The sequence below is a fragment of the Procambarus clarkii genome, chromosome 36 (assembly GCF_040958095.1).
Source record: "Procambarus clarkii isolate CNS0578487 chromosome 36, FALCON_Pclarkii_2.0, whole genome shotgun sequence".
Classification (NCBI taxonomy): Eukaryota; Metazoa; Arthropoda; class Malacostraca; order Decapoda; family Cambaridae; genus Procambarus; species Procambarus clarkii.
The window spans coordinates 24,811,866-24,828,344 of NC_091185.1; the positions used below are offsets into that span (position 1 = coordinate 24,811,866).

The window sequence follows — 16,479 nt, forward strand, 5'->3', positions numbered from 1 at the left end:
CTAGTGTACATAGTGTACATCATTAGATCAAACAGCCTGCTGATGACGGTTCTCACATTGCACGTGAGAAATTTATGAGAAATTTTCACGTAGGTAATATTCTTCATGAACTTCTCGAAGAGTTGCCTTTACAAGGTTTACAAGTTGCAAAGTATTGCATTTATATATATATATATATATATATATATATATATATATATATATATATATATATATATATATATATATATATATATATATATATATATATATATATATATAGACGATGAGTCACAATAACGTGGCCGACGAAATGAAGACCAAACCACAACACAGATGATGGAGAGACGACGACGTTTCAGACCGTCCTTGACCATTGGATAACCATTATCCTTAACGGATAATGGTCCAGGACGTCGTCGCTTCTCCATCTTCTGAGTTGTGATTTTGTCATTATGGCATATAAGTGGCCTTTTTTCTGGGTTAATAATGTTGACTAGTACAGTCATTTGATTGCCTCCCATCTTTTCTAGCTCTTAGAATAACTGCACATTCATAATGATTCATAAAGGAACAAGGGGGTACAAGTTTGCAATAAGTGCCAGAGTACATTTGCTAATTTCAGTTAAGACTCACTGGTTTTCATTGGTCACACTAGCCACAGCGGTACTTTCAGCACTTGATGAGTGGTCAAGATTTCAAGATTGTTGCTGGAAGGTCTACTGTTAATATTCTATGGTCAATTAAACCCACATTTTAGAATTTATATGGCTTAGGTTGTCACAATATGGTCCAATCCTACTTAAATTAGGGGCATGAGGGATGACCCCTTTCCACCCTTTGACATTCACCATACACTCACAATTCATCATATATAGTTGCGTGAGTCTACCTATTATTATAGTGTGTGGGTTGGTGGTGCTGTCGTTGATCCTTCTTTACGGACAACCCAACCCACAACTCGGTAGAGTGTTTATACTTTACCAGGAGATCACACTGGGCGCTTCTGGCTCTTGGAGAGAGGCTCAGCGTCACACGTTTAGGGGATGCGGCTCCAACACTTAGCCTCGTTGTCACGTGCACACACACCCTCTCGAGCCGCTGTCACTCCCCACTCTCTCCTTAAGTGATATGATCTCCTCAATCCCCTTTGACTTACTAGTTTTCTGCTCTACCCTGTCCACAGCAGTGGTTCTTGGTTCTTTCTCTCTCTCTCTCCCTTTCTTTACTACTTCCTGGGAAGCCTCACTAGGACAAGGGCAAACACCAGCAAATTTGAATACATTTACTGGACAGAGCACATACACAATACATACACACATATAATAATAATGAATCCTATACTCTGTACTATTACAGTCAGGTTGCACTCCAACACCATCAGAACTCTATCATCAGGTTATCAAGTGGTATCCTATCTCCTGATTCACCACCTAATATTATCAACCTCCTCAAGTAGGTCAAGTCCTATAATACAATGTTGCACTATCAGCAAGAGAATATATATATCTATAAACATGCACAAGGAAAATAAGCGTATCAGTGCAATAACATATATATATCAGTATAAATGTTCCTTGATAAACAACAATGATCAATCGATCACCCTATCAGTCCAAGAACACATACATCTGTAGGTAATCCAGCCTACGACTGTTACTCTATACTTCAGTATAAATACTCCTTGGGACAAAAATGGCAAACAATCACTCACCTCTCACTGCGTCTTGCACGCTAATGACAACCAAACACTCTATCACCTCCCACCAAGTAATCAACCAGAACCTCCCTTTCACATCTGGAAGTTCACTACCCTGATCTCTTCAGGTTCTTCCAGGTTTAACTACCAGGATCCTCTGTAGCTCCTTCAGGCTGCTATCATGAAGTTTCCTTGAGCAACTACGGTGCTTCACTACTTCTACTAGGGTCCTCCACAGCTCTCCTTGCTGCTACACCATGACGTTTCCTCGAACAACTATGGTGCTTCACCACCTCTACAGAAGCACGTGACACTCCTCTTCACTGCTTCTCCTCACAGCTCGAGGTCCTCTCCTCCACTAACTTGGAGTCTCATCAACTACTTCCTCTGTGCTGGCTTCGAAATTCTCAGCAATTTCTTCCCCAAAGACAAACCTGCAACCCATTGACACTCCAATAAAATGTTACCCCTTAAACACATAAACAAAAATAACCACACAATATGTTTGCGTCCAACATCTATCAGCTCTCTACATACTGTGAGAGTGGACTCCCCCATTTTGGGCTGGTCCACGCTCCACCTCGCCCGGCGGTCCTCACTCACTCTGGGAGGGTCCTCTGCCCTCAGGAGCTGGGCTCCCTCAGTAACCTGCCAGTGCTCAGAGGGGGCGGATGTCGCTCCATGTTCCTCCCTCTCCACTCTCCTATTTTAGGCCTTCTGCCTTATCAAAACATGTCTAACTTATCAATGAACATTTTTACTGTCGCTGGGCACACGACCAACTACAAGTAATCACTATGAACTGGCTTAAATCGTGCTTACCACAGATTGCCTAGTCCAGGGCGTAGCACTAGGGGTTCCTTTCTGATAGGAGTTCAAATGGAGCACAGCTTCCTCCTGAGATGTTTGGTGCTCAAGTGAGATCAAAGTCCTCCAGAAGCGAGCCTCACGCCTCCAGCAAATTATCCACATCTCCTAACCAGTCATTTATCTATTTTCATATTCACTGCCCATAATCTCAAATCGTTCATTAAATCCAACAAACTATTTTACATCTGTATCTTCACCTCTATATTTCTTAGACCTTCTAATCAGGCCAGGCTTGATAGAATAATTCTCAAAGGGGAGACTCGTTTTTCGGCTTCCTGGGATCATAACACTGTGTCTAACCTTCAACACCGGACAGACGAACAAACAAACAAACAGAAAGTGTGTTTGCTTGTATGTTAAGTGAGAGAGTAGATAACTAATGCATTAGGAAGTGATGTGGTAGAGGCTGACTCCATTCACAGTTTGAAGTGTAGATATGATAGAGCCCAATAGGCTCAGGAACCTGTTCACCAGTTGATTGGCAGTTGAGAGGCGGGACCAGAGAGCCGAAGCTCAACTGCCTCAAGCACAAGTAGGCGAGTAAAACTAGTAGAGTACAGATATACTCTCTTATAAATATAGATAATTGAAACTAATAATACACATCCAACATTGTTATTAAATTCTGTTTCAATACGTATACACTTTCCATAAATAATGATATACTATGGATTGGAGTATTTCATATACTTGGATAATGATCACGATCTGAGTAAAAACAAAATCTGGCGATGATGTACATATTCATATACTAAACTAAGCGAGTGTTTTCTGCTGAAGGTGATGTTTTGATACGCAACTATCAAGCTGGGGGAGTGTTCTCTGCTGAAGGTGATGTTTTGATACGCAACTATCAAGCTGGAGGAGTGTTCTCTGCTGAAGGTGATGTTTTGATACGCAACTATCAAGCTGGGGGAGTGTTCTCTGCTGAAGGTGATGTTTTGATACGCAACTATCAAGCTGGGGGAGTGTTCTCTGCTGAAGCTGATATTTTGATACGCAACTACCAAGCTGGGGGAGTGTTCTCTGCTGAAGGTGATGTTTTGGTAGGTAACAATCAAGCTGGAGGGGTGTGGTCTCTACTGAAGTGAGGTTTCACGTGGTATGGTCTGATCTCACCTATAATATACCCGGCTAGCTCCTTTTGAAGGAAAAAAAAGGGGGATTTTGATTAAAACGAAAATACACTTCAGATTCAGTTCGGTTATTCTGGAGGAACAAAAGAGTTAAACTCTCCCTAAATCAACGATAACGCTGTTCACGGAAACTGATTCTGTTCAGTTTCCGTGAACAGAATCACCGAAACTTTAATGCAACATTAAAGTTTCCGTGAATCTGTTCAATGGCGATGCAATGTGTGGAGAATGCAAACACTAAGAGTTACAGGAACAACATACATAAAGTTAATATTAATATATATTTTCATCATTAGTTATGACAGCAGACAAGCATATTTATGTAACTTCTATTATAATTGTGTTATTATTATTAATATATATATTGTTAACATAATTTAGTTATATCCTCAAAATTGCAATTTTTGTATAGTTTTAATTTCATACCATTTATTTAATTAATATCGAACAAAGAAATAAGTAAAGAGGCAATGTTGCGTAAAATTGTTGGTCATAATTGCAGTCATGCCTGCCTCCCTGCCTCCCTGCCTGCCTTCCTGCCTCCCTGCCTCCTGCCTGCCTCCCTGCCTCCTGCCTGCCTCCCTGCCTCCTGCCTGCCTCCCTTCCTCCTGCCTGCCTCCCTGCCTCCCTCCCTGCCTCCCTTATGGTCTCCCAGCCTGCCTTCCTGCCTCCCTGCCTGCCTGCCTCCCCGCCTTCCCTTCCGGCATGCCTCCTTGCCTGCCTCCCTTCCGGCATGCCTCCCTCTCGGCCTCCCTGCCCGCCTCCCTGCCTGCCTTCCTCCCTCTCGGCCTCCCTGCCTGCCTGCCTCCCTTCCTCCCTCTCGGCCTCCCTGCCTGCCTGCCTGCCTGCCTGCCTGCCTGCCTCCCTGCCTCCCTGCCTCCCTCCCGGCCTGCTTCACAAATCTCATTACCTCCATCACCTGAATATTTTGCTGCCTTGCGGATTCAATTACGGTTCTGTAGCCGCTCACCTTCACCGCTTGTTCCTCTCATGGTCGTCACCAGCTTGGTTCCTCTCATGGTCACCATCAGCTTGGTTCCTCTCATGGTCACCATCAGCTTGGTTCCTCTCATGGTCACCATCAGCTTGGTTCCTCTCATGGTCTCCCCCAGCTTGGTTCCTCTCATGGTCGCCACCAGCTTGGTTCCTCTCATGGTCACCATCAGCTTGGTTCCTCTCATGGTCACCATCAGCTTGGTTCCTCTCATGGTCACCATCAGCTTGGTTCCTCTCATGGTCTCCCCCAGCTTGGTTCCTTTCATGGTCGCCACCAGCTTGGTTCCTCTCATGGTCACCATCAGCTTGGTTCCTCTCATGGTCACCATCAGCTTGGTTCCTCTCATGGTCACCATCAGCTTGGTTCCTCTCATGGTCTCCACCAGCTTGGTTCCTCTCATGGTCGCCACCAGCTTGGTTCCTCTCATGGTCGCCACCAGCTTGGTTCCTCTCATGGTCGCCACCAGCTTGGTTCCTCTCATGGTCGCCACCAGCTTGGTTCCTCTCATGGTCTCCACCAGCTTGGTTCCTCTCATGGTCACCATCAGCTTGGTTCCTCTCATGGTCACCATCAGCTTGGTTCCTCTCATGGTCACCATCAGCTTGGTTACTCTCATGGTCACCATCAGCTTGGTTCCTCTCATGGTCACCATCAGCTTGGTTACTCTCATGGTCACCATCAGCTTGGTTCCTCTCATGGTCTCCACCAGCTTGGTTCCTCTCATGGTCTCCCCCAGCTTGGTTCCTCTCATGGTCGCCACCAGCTTGGTTCCTCTCATGGTCTCCCCCAGCTTGGTTCCTCTCATGGTCGCCACCAGCTTGGTTCCTCTCATGGTCACCATCAGCTTGGTTCCTCTCATGGTCACCATCAGCTTGGTTCCTCTCATGGTCACCATCAGCTTGGTTCCTCTCATGGTCGCCACCAGCTTGGTTCCTCTCATGGTCGCCACCAGCTTGGTTCCTCTCATGGTCTCCCCCAGCTTGGTTCCTCTCATGGTCGCCACCAGCTTGGTTCCTCTCATGGTCACCATCAGCTTGGTTCCTCTCATGGTCACCTTCAGCTTGGTTCCTCTCATGGTCACCATCAGCTTGGTTCCTCTCATGGTCTCCCCCAGCTTGGTTCCTCTCATGGTCGCCACCAGCTTGGTTCCTCTCATGGTCGCCACCAGCTTGGTTCCTCTCATGGTCGCCACCAGCTTGGTTCCTCTCATGGTCGCCACCAGCTTGGTTCCTCTCATGGTCGCCCCCAGCTTGGTTCCTCTCATGGTCGCCCCCAGCTTGGTTCCTCTCATGGTCACCACCAGCTTGGTTCCTCTCATGGTCTCCACCAGCTTGGTTCCTCTCATGGTCGCCACCAGCTTGGTTCCTCTCATGGTCGCCCCCAGCTTGGTTCCTCTCATGGTCACCACCAGCTTGGTTCCTCTCATGGTCGCCACCAGCTTGGTTCCTCTCATGGTCGCCCCCAGCTTGGTTCCTCTCATGGTCGCCACCAGCTTGGTTCCTCTCATGGTCGCCATCAGCTTGGTTCCTCTCATGGTCACCATCAGCTTGGTTCCTCTCATGGTCACCATCAGCTTGGTTCCCCTCATGGTCGTCACCAGCTTGGCTCCTTACACGGGTATAACTGTACTTGATCTACAATATAGCATACTAGAGGGTCACCCGGCGACTCCCGGGTCTTTGCCTCTCTCCTTCCCCCTCCACCTATTCCATTTCCCTCCATTCTCTTCTCCCCCCCCCCTTCCCTTCCTTTTCCTGTATTTCCCTCCCTCTCACCTACTCGTCCCCACCCTCGTCCTATTTCCCCCCTCTTTCCTCCTCGTGACCTATTTCCTCTTTTCCTTCCCATCCCTCAACCCCCTATTCCCTTTTTCCTCTTATTTTACCCATTCCCTTTCTCTTCTCTTTCCCCCTTCAGCCCTCACTGTTCCCTTTATTCCCTCATTTTTCCCCTCTCCAACCATGACATGACAGAGTGGTGATATGACAGGGTGATGACATGACAGGGTGGTGACATGACCGGATGGTAACATGACAAGGTGGTGACAGGACACAGTGGTGACATGACAAGCTGGTGACATGACAGGACGGTGCCATGACATGATAGTGGCACGACAGGATGGTGACAAGAGAGGATGGTGACATGACAGGACGGTGACATGACATGATAGCGGCATGACAGGATGGTGACAAGTCAGGATGGTGGCACGAGAGGATGGTGGCATGACAGGGTGGTGACATGACAGGATGGTGACAAGACAGGGTGGTGACATGACAGGATGGTGACAAGACAGGGTGGTGACATGACAGGATGGGGACAAGACAGGATGGTGACAAGACAGGGTGGGGACAAGACAGGATGGTGACAAGACAGGGTGGTGACATGCCAGGATGATGACAATACAGGGTGGTGACATGACAGGATGGTGATATGATAGGATGGTGACAAGACAGGATGGTGACAAGACAGGGTGGTGACATGCCAGGATGGTGACAAGACAGGATGGTGACAAGACAGGGTGGTGACATGCCAGGATGGTGACATGACAGAATGGTGACAAGACAGGGTTGTGACATGACAGGATGGTGATATGATAGGATGGTGACAAGACAGGATGGTGACAAGACAGGATGGTGACATGACAGGGTGGTGACATGCCAGGATGGTGACATGACAGGATGGTGACATGACAGGATTTTGACATGACAGGGTGGTGACATGACAGAATGGTGACAAGACAGGGTTGTGACATGACAGGGTGGTCACATGACAAGATGGTGACATGACAGGATGGTGACAAGACAGGGTTGTTACATGACAGGGTGGTGACATGAAAGGATGGTGACAAGACAGGGTTGTGACATGACAGGGTGGTGACATGACAGGATGGTGACAAGAAAGGACGGTGACATGACATGATGGTGGCATGACAGGGTGATGACAAGACAGGATGGTGACATGACAAGGTGGTGACAGGACAGAATGGAGACATGACAGGATGGTGACATGACCGGATGGTAACATGACAAGGTGGTTACAGGACAGAATGGAGACATGACAAGATGGTGACATAACAGAATGGTGACATGACAGGATGGTGACATGACAGGATGGTGACATGACAGGATTGTGACATGACAGGATGGTGACAGGACTGAATGGTGACATGACAGGATGGTGACATGACAGGATTGTGACATGGCAGGATGGTGACATGACAGGATGGTGACATGACAGGATTGTGACATGGCAGGATGGTGACATGACAGGATTGTGACATGACAGGATGGTGACATGACAGGATGGTGACATGACAGGATTGTGACATGACAGGATGGTGACATGACAGGATGGTGACATGACAGGATGGTGACATAACAGAATGGTGACATGATAGGATGGTGACAGGACAGGATGATTATAGGACATGGTTTGGCATTGGATTAGCTTTCTGTCGCGATTTAATATCATACATAATATTCTACTATGACGAAACATGGACATGTGCTGCACCTCTCTGTATAATGGGATAGAAAAATGGAAAAAAAATATGTAATGGAGGAACTGGGAAAATTACTTGTAATTGGAAGGGAACAAATGTATGTAATGGGGAATATAAAATGTAATACGGACTACAATGTATATTAAAAAAGAGACCAATTGATTCAATGTACAGAACCTAACTAAAAAATATAACTGAATATTCACCATAAAAGATGTTATATCACACTGTATTGTTATGAATAATTTATGTTTTTAGAGACAATGATACTACGCAATTAGGAGGAAATTTTTAAAACGAGCAAATGCGACTATTTACATATTTGTAACTCAAACCAGAAAATATACAAAATATGGAAAATGTATCACTATAGCAATATTTGACTCAGCACAAGTGTGAGACTGATGAATAATGTGCCAGTTCCCTGACTCACATCATGAGGGATGAGTCTCACAGCTGGAGTGAAGGCTGTTTCTTGTACTCTGGTAATCTTGTTTACTCTGACTCAGGTCTCTCATGCAGTTCATCAAGCTAAAACAACCCAATGTCTTTTGAGTACATATTATTAAAACATCAAAAGTGTCTTTGAGCAAAGGATTATCCAGATAACCAAAATACACGAAGGCTCTTAAGTATCCTCAGTCTATGAGACTCTCCTGACAAACACAGACATCATGGTGTTGGGTTTAAAGCCTATCAACCTCTAGATGGTTACTAAGACCTATCAACCTCTGGATGGTTACCAAGGCCTATCAACCTCTGGATGGTTACTAAGACCTATCAACCTCTGGATGGTTACTAAGACCTATCAACCTCTGGATGGTTACTAAGGCCTATCAACCTCTGGATGGTTACTAAGACCTATCAACCTCTGGATGGTTACTAAGACCTATCAACCTCTGGATGGTTACTAAGGCCTATCAGCCTCTGAAGGCTTATTAAGATCTATCAATCTCTGGATGGTTACTAAGACCTATCAACCTCTGGAGGGTTAGTAAGGCCTATCAACCTTTGAAGGCTTACTTAGGCCTATCAGCCTCTCGATTGTTACTAAAGCCTATCAGCCTCTGAAGGCTACTTAGGCCTATCAACCACTGCAGTGTTAGTAAGGCCTATCAACCTCTGGAGGGCTAGTAAGGCCTATCAACCTCTGGAGGGCTAGTAAGGCCTATCAACCTCTGGAGGGCTAGTAAGGCCTATCAACCTCTGGAGGGCTAGTAAGGCTGCCACAATAGTGACCAACCAGCAAGTGTACTTATTCTTGAACATAGTCCAGAGCTAAAGTAAACTCTCAATTTACACCTTCAATTTACTGGAGTAATTAACTCCAATTTAGTGCCTCATACGGAGAAGTAGGGGTAAACTAGGAGCGTATTTCCCTGTGCTCTCTCTCCCCCGGGTCCATACTCTTTCGAGCTCTCTACCAAACCAAAGTTTGTCTTGATCAACTTTGCAGGGACCAATCGCCGCGCTCTCCAGTTTACGGACATGTTTGTAATTAATAAAAGTCCCCGGCTCTCTCTCACGGTATTCGTACTTTACATATATGTATATTGGTCCATGGCTCTGCGGGTATAACCAGCGGATGGTGTGTTTATGCAGCATAAAAGCAAAAAACGCATTACTTTCGCAATGTGACTAAGAGGTTGAAGTAAAAAAAAAACTCTTAAAAATGCTTTTTTAAAAATAGTTAATTCAATAGTTAATTTTAATAAAAATAGTTAATTTAATAGTTAATTTTAATAAAAATAATTAATTTTAATAAAAATAGTTAATTTAATAGTTAATTTTAATAAAAATAATTAATTTTAATAAAAATAGTTAATTTAATAGTTAATTTTAATAAAAATAATTAATTTTAATAAAAATAGTTAATTTAATAAAACAACGGTAATTAAACACCTGCAAAACTGTTTACATGTGGCTGTTAGCACTTGAAATAATATTAAATAAACAAAAACATTAACAATGATTTCAACTCTGACCTGGACACAAATGTAACAAAGATGTAACAAAGTTATTAAAGCAAAGAGCTACAAGATGCTATACCTAACACTATGACGTATGTTGCTGGAGAATCCTGCCAGAGTGTTGCTGGAACCTGCCAGAGTGTTGCTGGAGAACCCTGCCAGAGTGTTGCTGGAACCTGCCAGAGTGTTGCTGGAACCTGCCAGTGTGTTGCTGGAACCTGCCAGAGTGTTGCTGGAACCTGCCAGAGTGTTGCTGGAGAACCCTGCCAGAGTGTTGCTGGAACCTGCCAGAGTGTTGCTGGAACCTGCCAGTGTGTTGCTGGAACCTGCCAGAGTGTTGCTGGAACCTGTCAGAGTGTTGCTGGAACCTGCCAGTGTGTTGCTAGAGAGTAGACGTGGTGTTTGGGGATCGTGACAAAAATGTAGAGAACTGGCCCATGATTTACTGGGAAAGGTGAAATTGCCGGCGTGAGGACCATAGAAGACAGACTCGGGGAGGGAACCTTGAGTGGTGTACGATTGAAGATAAAAGTGGACTCGCTGGATTAGAAGCTCGCAAACGCTCGTTTGTAGTGACCTGTGTGAAAGTGACCCCTGCGATATTATATTATGTACATATGTAAGACGTGTAAATAGTTAAGAAGTACACGTGGTGAGGGTATGGTGTAGTGTTTTTTACCCCACATTCTCGTTGACTATTACTTCCAGTTCTGAATAACTTTCCCATGACTCGGGGCTGGATCTGGTAAAAAGAGGCATTAAGACGCCATAGAAAGTATTGAATAGAAAGAACCCGGTTACTGGATAAGTGAGGCCGTAACATAATTGGCATCCCCAGGGAGATCCGACCTATTGTTAGGTAATTTAGATGGGACCAGGCAAGTGATTAGTGTCCTCTGTACAACCCTTTTGAACAGTGTACAGATTCCCTTTTGTGTGTTAAGTGCACTATTAAGCGAGTGAGCAATGGTGGAGAAAACTACAAATGATACGCTGACACTCCATGTTACTCGCTTCTTTGTCGGAGTTCTTAAACCAGGAGGACTGCCTCTCCAAATTGAAGTACTTAGAGAAACCAGAGCTAGTGTTGATAAGCGGCCACCTAGAATTAAAAGTGAAAGAAAGTGATTCTCGTGTCGAGATCCTATCGAAAATGTATGGGCATTTGAAACCAGTTGATAAACAGGAAAGTGTAGTCTGTAGCAAATTGGCGAGTGTCATGGATTCCTCTGACTAAGAAGACCGTGAAAGTGATGGGGAGAGTGATCCAGGTGAACTAAATGTGAGTCAAATATCAGTGCAAATGCGATAATTAGAAATAAATCGTGATATCGCATGAAAAAGGTTAGAGCTGGAAGAGAGAGAAAGACAAGACAGGAGAGAAAGAGAAGAGAAAGAAATTGAAATAAAACGTGAAAAAGAGTGAGAACGAGAAGAAAGGGATAAAGAAAGGCAAGGAAGGAGAAAAGGGAAAAGAAAGAAGGCATGAAAAAGGCGAGAGAACTAATTCAATAAGCACACGAATTAAAACTTCTAAGATTAGGAGGTAGAAGGGAATCCAGTGGTTTCGACCTAGTGCTTAATATAAAAATGGTTCTTAAATTCAAAGAGAAGGAGGTGTTCAAATTTTTTGCGGCCTTCGAGATAGTAACTGCCTCATTAGACAGGTCAAGGGAAAATTGGGCTATTATGATTCAATCAGTGCTGACTGGAAAAGCCCAAACAGCATACTCCACACTGCCAAAAAGTGACTCGAGTGACTTGATGCTGTCAAGAAGGTGGTGATGATGGCTTACCAGTTGGTGCCTGAAGCATACAGGCAAAAGTTTCGTATCCTTAAGAAAACAGCAGAACACACTTTTAAGGAGTTCCCTTGCAATAAGGAACGGTTGTTTACCGAATAGTGCGCGTCTCGGAAGGTTGAGACTAAGGAGCAGATGGAGTGTTACGGACCCGAGTCCATCGTCGGAGCACGGAGCAGTGACGACAACGCCATCTGTGAGTCCGTTCCCGAAAACCCCCTCCAAATGGACGACGCCATCTAGTGATGACGAGAGACGCCGGCAATACGTGCTGGATTCCCGTCTTAATTGGCTCGTGGAATAACCGCTGCTGACCTCTGGTGAGGTGGCGCTTAGACAGCAACGCCATCTATGGAGTGAAGAGGTGGACGTTTGTGTCTAAGCTTGTAAGTGAGGTTCCCTAGAGCGTCCCAGTATTAATGACGTATCTGATTGCAGAGTCGACCTGGGACTGCTGTGTTGGACGATGGATCAGTCTACCCAAGGCAGCCAAGGTCTCCTCGCCAGTCTGCTTTGAAGAAGCTGTGAGCCCCCCCCCCCCACCCCCACCGGACGAACTCTGCTGAGTGTGTGATTGCCTGCCTGAGAAGTGGCAGTAACAGGATTCGCCGTATCCAGGGCTGGCTGGTGGAAGAGACCACCCACTGAGGTGCCGACTGAGGAGGGTGATCAGCGCCTCACAAGAGGTTCCTGGCTAGGGCTCGCAACCCTAGTATTAGTCATGGTGTGGCCTGACAGCGAGGCTGACTAGGGGCTGGATTGTGGTTGTAGGCCATCACGACGAGGCACCCAGTGGGACTGTGATTTGGCTGGCCTGTGGCCAGGGTAGATTCGTCATAGTCATAGTGGATTCATTGTGGGCCACGGAAGAAGGAACCAGGGCTACCCAGAGTGAGCATCGTTGAGCATCCAGTGTCTTCGGAGGAAGACACAACTGTACATAAGTGTAGTAATAATCCCCGCGTGCGACTGTTATTTATTTATATATGGTGGTGGTAAATATATCAGAAAAACTGGAACATTTGTATCCCTCCCCCTTTAATTTAACTTGCGTTACGGAACACACCCCTTGAAAGCCTCTACTAACTTGGAGCCGGATTCCCAAACTCTACTACCATCAGAGAAGAACCCGGTTGCGTCCCAGTAGAGCCGTAACATGGAGCAACTTATCTGGTTAGAAGATTTCAAGGAGTGTCTATCAGGTGATCTGAAAACGTACTTGGAGGAACCGTAAGTAGAGACATTTGGGCTGCAGCCACCATGTCTGAAAAATACATTTTAACCCATAGACCCTCAATACGATATGTTTCAAAGACCTACTCAAAACCTTTACCAAGTAAAAGCAGGAGGAAAGAACCATTCCTGGTGGTACTGTGAGGAAAACCTCTGGTAGTCCAAGACGACCAAGTTCAAGGAGAGACATAGTAAGTTGGACATGCGGGAAGGACACGTGTCTGCTAAATGTAAGAGCAGGAAAGTTAACGACCGATTTAGGGAGGTTATGCTGGTGAGTTGTGTGAAACCACCAGTTGAAACCTGCTCCTTATGGACAGGTAGGAGAGAGAAACCAGGAATCTTTGCTTCATACACTTAAGATATGTATCGAGTGGCCGGTGAGGCAGGTCAATAGTAATTCTCAGAGATATTGGAGCAGCCCAATCTCTGACTTCGAAGAGCTCGTTACCCAAGGAAGTGCCTTTTTAAGAAAAACAAAGTATCATTTTAGATGGGTTTCCCCTCGAATTTGTATGTTACCCCCTTAGCCTGGGTCAACATTTGGTCATTTGGAATCATACTATTTCAATGGCAAGTGTACATTTGGCAGTAGTAGGCGAGCTTCCTATAGAAACGATAAATGTAATACTGGCCAATGATTTGGCTTTGGTTTTGGACAGTAACCATTCCGTAGTTGTTACAGATCCTGTAGAAGATGTGGTAAGGCCAGTAGTAGCAGTACAAACTAGTTCCCAGACAAAGACTCAGTTGGGATTGGATGCCCTGAACTGAACCACTGTACTAGAGCAACCTTGATTACAAAGTAAGAGAAGGACCCCAAGGTGCAAGCACTCGCAGACACCATAGAGTCTGGTGACCATTACTTCTGGCAACATAAGGGGACTGTGCTGGAAGTATCGACAAAGAACATCTCCAGACTCCATAGGTAGATACGCAGGTAGTCGTGCCCTCACTAGTCAGGACCAAGCTCTTGGAAACGGCTTATCTTATCTTGAGGTTATGTTGAGATGATTTCGGGGCTTAGCGTCCCCGCGGCCCGGTTCTCGACCAGGCCTCCTTTTTGTTACACCCCCCAGAAGGCAGCCAGTAGCAGCTGTCTAACTCTCAGGTACCTATTTACTGCTAGGTAACAGGGTGAAAGAAACATTTGTCCATTTGTCTCTGCCTCCACCGAGAATCGAACGCGGAACCTCAGGACTACGAATCCGAGGCACTGTCCTCTCAGCTGTCAGGCGCCCTGATTATTATGAATTATTTTCCGGAAATTGCTGGATTGTGAAAGCTTTTCATTGCCTAGCCAGATGTTTCTTCTTTGTCTTCTGTATTTACCTCCTTTTTGCCATAAGACCAGTACCGAATGAGTCCCTGGGCCCATCTCCATTCGAGAAGGTGTATGGTCACACTGTGGGAGGGCTAAATGGATACGCAGGACTGGTTATCTACGCAAAAAGGCAAGTTGTTTGCTGCATGGATACTAGAAAAGAGAACCTGTTACAGTCTCAGGTAACTTCCAAGAAGAGATACGACGACAAAGCGACACCCGAGGAATTTCAGGTAGGAGACCTAGTACTGGCATGTTCTTCAACAGTAACTGGAAGCTTGAGTACCAAATTTATTGATCCTGACCCTTTTCTCAAGAAAGGTAATATTACTAACTATATTCTTAGCACTTAAGACAGATAAAAGCAGATGTTGGTACACTTGAACACATTGAAGCTGTACCAAGGTCGGAACATTCGCCCAGTAATAGATGGTGGTCTCAGGGAAAAAAGACCCATTGGTGATGAAAAATGTTGGTAAGCAGGTAGCATCAAATTCAAATTTTTGCTGTAGCTACCTACAAAGTTAATTCACGTTCGTGAAGAGCAACAGAGATCCTTGCTAGAGTTTATATCGCAATATAAGTCTATTTTAAGAGATGCTCCAGTTCTGACGTCCATCTTAAAACACGACATTATCTTTGAGGAGGACGTGAGACGAATAAAGCAACATCTCTACCAACTAAATCCCGTAAGAAGGAGGAGGTAAGAAGTGAGATAGAGTTCTTGCTCCAACATAACTTGATCGCCCCAAGTATTAGTCCATGGACATCCCCCCATTCTGCTAGTACCCGAGACTGGTAGAGAACATAGGCTATGCATAGAATACCAACAAGTTAACAAAATTACAGCAGCTGATACATATTCCCTTCCCAGGATAGAAGAGTGTTATGGTAAGACCACCTACCGATACAATTCCCTAGGTAGATGGCCCCTACCGAAGGTAGGGGCCATCTACCTAACGAAATTTGACCTCTTCAAGGGCTATTGGTAGACCACATGTCGTAAAAACCATTTACTATTCACATGTCGTAAAGACCATTTACGACATGTGGAAGCATTATTTTTTCCTATTCAACAAACTCGGTTGGTAGTCTATCTGCATAAATCGGAATTTGCTAAGACATCTGTAATCTTTAAAGGACATGTGGTTGGTGGAGGATGGATCGCCCCTCAGAACAGCAACGTAGAAGCCGTCGTTCAGTACCCGACCCCTTCAATATGTAAAGAGGTCCTGTGTTTCCTGGGTATGGCCGGATTCTACCGTAAGTTCGTTCCTAACTTCTCAACTAATGCAGTGCCTGTGACAAATCTCTTGAAGAACGGAATAAAATCCTACAAGTTCCCTTGGGGAACGCCTATTTAACAAGGGGGAAGGGGGGGCCAAATTACTTAACTAAAAAAACGATGGTATCTCAGTGGTTTGTAGCTTCCATGTGTCGCAAGCTCACTGAAGTTCCGTCATCACATCCTAGGCCGCTCTGGCGTCACATGTATTCTTTTCCTTCCTCTTCCATCCTTGGGTAACACAGACATGGCGCCGATCCTCTAGACACACCCGTGAAACACGTTGTTTGGGACGTCAAACGTTGGTGTCGACTCTGGATTTACCTTGACCATCGTCACTCCGCAGAATGTACCTTTTCCCGGCAGCCTTATGTCAGTGACCAGTGCACTGATTCACTGTCATGGAAGAAAATATAACCATGGCCGACTTCACTAGTTGGGTCAGTTTCGATACAGGGCGCCATCACAATCTGTTCACTATATTCACTGTCTTTATAAGGTAACAAGAGATATTAAATTCTGCTTCTCTTCCTCTCAAAACTGGCTACTATAAAATTGTTTAACATCTATGCACGATTGTTCACAGCCTTTTCGTTGGCAAAGTTAACACATTCAACATTTCACTTGCCTCTTCACAGGCGAAAATCAAAAGGAGCACTTGCTTACCGTGATCTCGGTCGTG

The 16,479-nt window shown here is 45.2% G+C and overlaps 1 protein-coding gene across 1 annotated transcript; it reads right to left on the reverse strand.

Annotated features, from left to right (window-relative positions):
- Window positions 1-4,656: 4,656 nt before the first annotated feature.
- LOC138371682 (suprabasin-like) lies at window positions 4,657-13,113 on the reverse strand. The gene is made up of 2 exons (XM_069336689.1): window positions 13,043-13,113; window positions 4,657-6,289 (listed from the first exon to the last, which is right to left on the reverse strand). Exons 1-2 carry the CDS (start codon window positions 13,111-13,113, stop codon window positions 4,657-4,659), a joined length of 1,704 nt encoding a protein of 567 aa, XP_069192790.1.
- Between the last annotated feature and the right edge of the window lie 3,366 nt (window positions 13,114-16,479).